We start from the raw sequence: 6,504 nt of genomic DNA, 5'->3' as shown, positions 1-6,504 counted from the left end.
GAATGGGGTGAACCCGGTCGATCGGTTTGGCGTTGTTCGGAGACTCCGGAGAACGGCCGGCAGCTCGTCGAGCTAGCTGTCGGGTGAACGGATGAGTGGCTCGACGAGCCGCGGCTTGATGCCGAATAGGATGAGGCCGTTGGCCTGCTCGACCTGGCCGTTGGACTGCGGGTGTGCAACGGAAGCCAGGTCGAGGCGGATGCCAGAGACGGAGCAGTATTGCGCGAGCGCGCCCTTGGCGAAGTTGGTGCCGTTGTCTGTGATGATGCTGTTTGGCATGTCGTAGCGCACCGCGATGTCCTTGACGAATCGGACGCCCGTTGGCCCGTCCAGTTTCTTGATTAGCCTTGCTTCGATCCATTTGGTGAACTTGTCCACCGCCACCAGCAAATGCGTCATGCCGCCTCGAGCGGTTTTGAAGGGCCCCACCATGTCGAGTCCCCAGACCGCGAAAGGCCAGGCGATCGGGATGGTTCGGAGTGCTAAAGCCGGCTGGTGGCTGTGCTTGCTGAAGCGCTGGCATCCCTCGCACTTGAGGACGAGCGGCTCGGCGTCTTGGAGGGTCGTGGGCCAGTAGAAACCATGGCGGAAAGCCTTGGCCACCAGGGACCGCGAGGCGGCGTGGTGCCCGCACTCGCCCTGGTGTATGTCGAGGAGGATCTCAATGCCCTTGTCTTGCTCGACGTAGCGCTGGAACACGCTGGTGGAGCTGCGCTTGACGAGCTCGTTGTTGATGATGCTGTAGGCGGACGCCCGGCGCTGCACTTGCCGGGCCTTGGTCTCGTCCATGTGGAGGACCCCGTTCTCCAGAAACTCTGAGATGGGCAGGGCCCACGATGGCGCCGTCACCACGGCGAAGACGGCTACCATGGCGGGTTCTGAGGCGGCAGCCCCCGAGCCGGGTTCAGCGGCCCCCGGGTCGAGAATGGCGGCGGCCGGGTCGACGGTTGCGGCCCCTAGGCCGGGTTGAGCAGTCCCTGGGCCGGGTTCGGCAGTCCTCGGGTCGGGTTCGGCAGCCTCTGGGCTGGGTTCGGCAGCCCCCGGGCCGGGTTGAGGCACGGCCGGGTCGTCCAGGACGTAGATGGACTCGGAGTCCAGAGACGGCTTGACGGATGGCTTGTGCAGGTGCTCGAGTGAGACGCCGGACGGGATGGACTGCCGGGACGAGGCGATCTTGGCGAGCATGTCGGGGCCTCATTTTCCACGCGCGGGACATGGAGGAACTCATAGCCTGTGAAGAATCCGGACAGCTTCTGAACGAGGAAGTGGTAGGTCGCCATGTTGGGGTCGCGGGCGTTCCACTCGCCGGAGCACTGCTGTACCACCAAATCCGAGTCACCGTAGCACAGGATGCGCCGGATGCCGAGTTCCTTGGCAAGCCGGAGGCCATGCACAAGGGCTTCGTACTCGGCAACGTTGTTGGAGGTGGCGAAGTGGATCTAGAGCGTGTACTTGAGCCGGTCACCCTTCGGGGAGGACAGCACAATGCCGGCCCCTAGGCCGAGACGCATCTTCGAGCCGTCGAAGTGCATGGTCCAGTGCGTTGAGTCCGGCGGCGGTGGCAGGTACTGGGTCTCGGTCAAGTCGACGAGGAAGTCGGCCAGAGCTTGGGACTTGATCATAGTGCAGGACTCGTAGAGGATGGTGTGGCCGGCTAGCTCGAGCGCCCACTTGGCGACCCGGCCAGAGGCATCCCGGCACCCGATAATCTCGCCAAGAGGGGTCGTGTTGACCACGGTGACAACGTGCTCTTGGAAGTACTGCTTCAATTTCTTGGCGGTGAAGTACACGCCGTAACACATCTTCTGGTAGTGCGGGTAGTTCTGCTTGGAGGCAGAGAGCACCTCGCTCAGATACTAGACAGGATGCTGGACGGCTTGGATCTTGCCCTTTTCTGGTCGCTCGGCCACCATCACCGTGCTGACCGACCGCGAGGTCGCAGCTATGTAGAGCAGCAGCGGCTCCTTTTCGGCTGGTGCGGCCAGGACTAGTGCGGTGGAGAGCATGCGCTTGACGTCCCGGAAAGCCTCGTCCGCCTGGTCGTTCCATTCGAACGGCGTCGTCTTCTTCATTAGCTGATATAGGGGCAAGGCCCACTTGCCCAGCCAGCTGAGAAACCGGCTGACCGAGGCCAAGCAGCCGGTGAATTTCTGGACATCGCGCAGCCGAGCCGGCTTGCGCATGCGCTCGATGGCCTTGATCTTCTCCGGGTTTTCCTCAATGCCGCGCTCCGAGACGAGGAAGCCGAGTAGCTTTCCGGCCGGGACGCCGAAAACGCACTTCTCCGGGTTGAGCTTGACTTTGTATTCGCGCAGGTTGGCGAAGGTTTCCTTCAGGCCATCGAGGAGCGTGAGGTGCTGCTTGGTCTTCACCACGATGTCGTCCACATAGACGTGGATGTTGCGGCCGAGTTGCGGCAGCAAGCATTTCTGCATGCAGCGCTGGAAGGTGGCGCCGACGTTCTTCAGGCCGAACGACATGGTGATGTAGCAATACGCCCCAAAGGGCGTGATGAAGGACGTCTTCAGGGCATCGGCCGGGTACAGCTTGATCTGATGATAGCCGGAGTAAGCATCCAGGAAGGACAGGAGCTCACACCCGGCAGTGGAGTCGATGACTTGGTCGATCCGTGGGATGGCGAACGGATCCTTGGGGCAGGCCTTGTTCAGGCTGGTGTAGTCGATACACATGTGCCATGTCTTGTTCTTCTTTAGGACGAGGATTGGATTGGCCAGCCACTCGGGATGGAACACTTTCATGATGAAGCCGGCCGCCAAAAGCTTGGCGACCTCTTCACCGATGGTTCTTCTCTTCTCTTCGGAGAAACGTCGTAGGGGTTGGCGGACAGGCTTGGCGTCCTTGCGGACGTGGAGTTTGTGCTCGGCGTACTTCCTCGGGATACCCGGCATGTCCTTTGGGGTCCATGCAAAAATATCCCGATTCTCACGGAGGAAGTCGACGAGCTCGCCTTCCTATTTGCTGTTAAGGCGGCTGCCTACGACCACGTTCTTGCTGCAGCCGGGGTCTTCTGAGTTCAGCTTCACTTTCTTGGTCTCCTTGGAGGGCTTGAACGAGGCCTCGTCGACCTACTCCTCGACCGAGATAGGCACGGCCGACGTCTCGTTGGCCAGGGCGACGATCCGGTCGAGCTGGCGCCGCTCCTCGGCTATGACCAGCGACTCGACCAGCTTGGCGCCGTCTCGAGTGCACTCCAGGGACTTGCGGTAGTCGCCGGTGATGGTGATGAGGCCCTTCGGACCCGGCAACTTCATCTTCAGGTAGGCGTAGTGGGGGACCGCCATGAACTTGGCGAGTACGGGTCGGCGCAGCAGCGCGTGGTACGCGCTGGACAGATCCACCACCTCAAACCAGATCGGCTTGTGTCGGAAGTGGTTGCTGTCGCCGAACAGGACGTCAAGCCGGATCCGGCCGATCGGAGAGCAGGAGAGGCCGGGAACGATGCCGTGGAAGATTGTCTGGGTCGGCTCCAGGTCTTTGGCCTCGAGGCCGAGCTTGGTCATGGTGTCGCGGTAGAGGATGTTGATGCTACTGCCGCCGTCGATGAGAACCCGGGAGAACTTGCACGTGCGCCGAGGCGCGATGATGGTGGGGTGAGGATGAGGTAGTAACCACCCGGGTTCGGCATGACGGCCGGGTGGTCCTCCCGAGTCCAGGTGACCGGGCGCTCCGACTAGTGCATGTATTCCGGCTTGGCCAGGATGATGGTGTTCACCTCCTGCCGAAGGAGGCGCTCGCTGCGTTTGTCGTCGCCGAGGCTGGTGAAGATGACGTAAGTCGCATTCTGGGCCGGGTAGACGTCGTCGCGCATCGCGCCGCCAGCCGGGGGCGGCGGAGGCGGCTGCCCCACTCCCGGAGTCGGCGCTGGGGGAGGCGGGATGTCGCCCCTCATGATGCGCTTGGTGATGGCGCACTACCGAAGCGTGTGCGTGGACGGCCTTGCGCCGCTGTGGTGCTTACAGGGAGCGTCGAGCATCTCCTTGAAACTCATGGCGGGTTGCCACGTCGTCTTGCCGATCTGCCGGCGCTTGGCGGTCGGGTCGGTCACGGGCGCCTGCTCGGCAACCGCGACGAGCCGGTTGTCGTAGCGCTGGGCCGGCTGGTAGGCCTTGCGCTTGTTGTTCTGCTGGTTATGCTACTGCCGGCTTCCTTCGCCGGCTGGCTTCAGAGGGGGAACCGGCTTTGCTTTGCCGGTTTCATCCAGCGCCACCTGGATCTTCATGGCGGAGTCGGCGTTGGCGTACTTGTCCGCCATCACCATGAGCGCGACCATAGTGGCCGGCTTGGAGCGTAGGAGCTTGTGCTTGAGGAGGGTGCCATCCCGGCACCCGTTGACGAAGTACTGGATTGCTTGGACTTCGTGGACGTCCTCGCAGCTGTCCCGGAGCTCGGTCCAGCGCGCGAGGTATTCTCGGCCGGTTTTCGCCGGCCCCTGCATGCACATGGCGAGCTGGCTTGGGTGCCCGGGTCGCCGGTAGGTCCCGGTGAAGTTGCGCACAAAGGCTTGCTCGAAATCGACCCATGTGTTGATGCTGCCCACTAGCAGGCTGTTCAACCAAGTGCGGGCCGACCCTTGGAGCGTGAGCGGCGCGTAGCGCACGGCGAGGCGATGGTTGCCGCTGGCGATGCCGATGGCTGTGGTGTAGTCGGTGAGCCAGTCCTCCGGCTTCACGGTGCCGTTGTACTTGGGGGTGTCGCGGGGGAGCGTAAACCCTTTGGGGAAGGGCTCGTCCCGGATGCGTGGGCCAAAGCACGCCGGTCCGCCGGTGCCGCTCTCCTCCACCTCTAGGGAGAGAGCGAGTCGGTCGAAGCGGTGGCGGGCGTTGGTGTCGTCGATGGCACGCGGGCCCAGCCGGCTGGCGACAGCGCTGCGGGGGGCCGGGTCGACTGAGGCCGGACGCCGGCCGGGTTGCAGGGGAGCGTCGAGTCTGTGCCGGTCTTCCAGGGCGGCTCGTCGCCCAAGCCGCCGGCAGTCGTCGGGGCGGGGTTGCGCCGGGTCCAGATGCGGCCGGAGTGCGCCTCGCCGGGTGGAGAGGACGCCGTGTTCTGCTGATCGCCGGGTCCGGCCGGTCTGGCGAGCTGGTTGAGGCGGTCCTGCTGCGTGTTGGCCGCGTCGAGGAGGTCATGCACCCGCTTCAGGCGGTCCTTCAGCTCATCGCCCTCGAGCTGATCCAGGACGACCGCGGCCGCCTGGGCGGCACGCATGTTCTTCACGGGAGTCTCGTAGACGGGAGGGAGGGCGCCGAAGGCGCGGCCGATCGCGCCACCCCGGGCTCGTACGTCGGCAACCCGGCTTGGCTCAGCCGCGGTAGGCGTGAAGCCGTAGGCGGCGTTGCGCTCCAGCTGAGCGGAGTCGAGGCGACGCTGCGTGGTGGCGAGCGTCTCGGTGAGGTCCAGCATGCGCTGGCGGTCCTTGTCGAGATGGGTCCAGGCCTCGGCGATGTTGGAGGCGTCGATGTTGGTGCCAATGGGGACGCGAAGGCTCTACATCGTGGCACGGAGCGGGTTGGGCGAGTTGGCCCGCTTCGCCGCGGCCTTGGCTTTGGCGGCCTTCCTCGCCGCGCTAGACGAGGAAGAGGCGACGGTGTCGGTGATGAAGACCTCCACGTAGAGGTCCATTGCCCCGGCTGGAGTGCTGCCGCCGAGGGAGAGGGGGGAGTCGGAAAAGTCAAGTACCTCGCTGGGGTACTCGTTGGCCGTAGGCGCATCGGAGATGTGCAGCGTGGCGAAGGAGGTGGCGAGTGCGTCGATGACGTAGTCCTCCAGCGTGACAGGCTCGTCGGAGTCAGAGAGGAGCCCCGTCTGAAGCATGCTCCCGGCCAGGACCTCGAGCTGCCCCACGGTGGGCGCCAACTGTCGTGGTGGGCACACGGCAGATGCCAAGGGATGGCTAAAGATAGGAGGAGGCTCGAGGGCACTGATGGGCTCCAGAGGCGAGGTCAGCATGACCGAGCGTGGGACGCAAGACATACCCAGGTTCGGGGCTCTCTGGAGAGATAACACCCCTAGTCCTGCCGAGTGTAGTTGATATGAATCAGTACAGGGTTGCTCCTAGAGCTGTATTGAGGAAGAAGGGAAGCTGGCCAGGGCTTAGGCTGCTCCTTCTCCTGGTGTGGCTAGTCTAGTTGATCTGGAGTGTGTTGTGGTTCTCGTAGTGCGTGAGTTGCTTAGTTGCCCGTATGCATGAGGGCTCTTAGGGGGTTTTATAGGCCAACCCACCAGGGGTATAATGGTAATGTTACAAAGCCGTGGGGCCGGATTGTCATCGTCCGGGAAGCCGGTGCTGGGACCCGCCGGGTGTCAGGGCTCGCCGGGTTCTCCGGGCGCGGGCCCGTCGGGTATAGGGACACTGTTCGCCGTCTTGTCGATCGTCAGGGAGTGGCCCAGTCGAGTCCGCTACAGTGGCGCTCCGTTAGGTCGCCGCTTGCTGGCGTCAGCAGTGACGATGGTTGCATTGTTGCCACGCCGGCCCTGGTCAGCGGGTAG

General features: G+C 63.6%; 1 protein-coding gene across 1 annotated transcript; it reads right to left on the bottom strand.

The window, feature by feature from the left end:
- Window positions 1–1,439: 1,439 nt before the first annotated feature.
- On the bottom strand, window positions 1,440–2,072 carry LOC141026965 (uncharacterized). Its single transcript, XM_073503874.1, has 2 exons — window positions 1,863–2,072; window positions 1,440–1,772 (listed from the first exon to the last, which is right to left on the bottom strand). Exons 1-2 carry the CDS (start codon window positions 2,070–2,072, stop codon window positions 1,440–1,442), a joined length of 543 nt encoding a protein of 180 aa, XP_073359975.1.
- Window positions 2,073–6,504: the final 4,432 nt, after the last annotated feature.

The sequence above is a fragment of the Aegilops tauschii genome, chromosome 7 (assembly GCF_002575655.3).
Source record: "Aegilops tauschii subsp. strangulata cultivar AL8/78 chromosome 7, Aet v6.0, whole genome shotgun sequence".
Classification (NCBI taxonomy): Eukaryota; Viridiplantae; Streptophyta; class Magnoliopsida; order Poales; family Poaceae; genus Aegilops; species Aegilops tauschii.
Note: the sequence above shows the minus strand (reverse complement) of the source record. Positions and strands in the feature narration are given on the sequence as shown.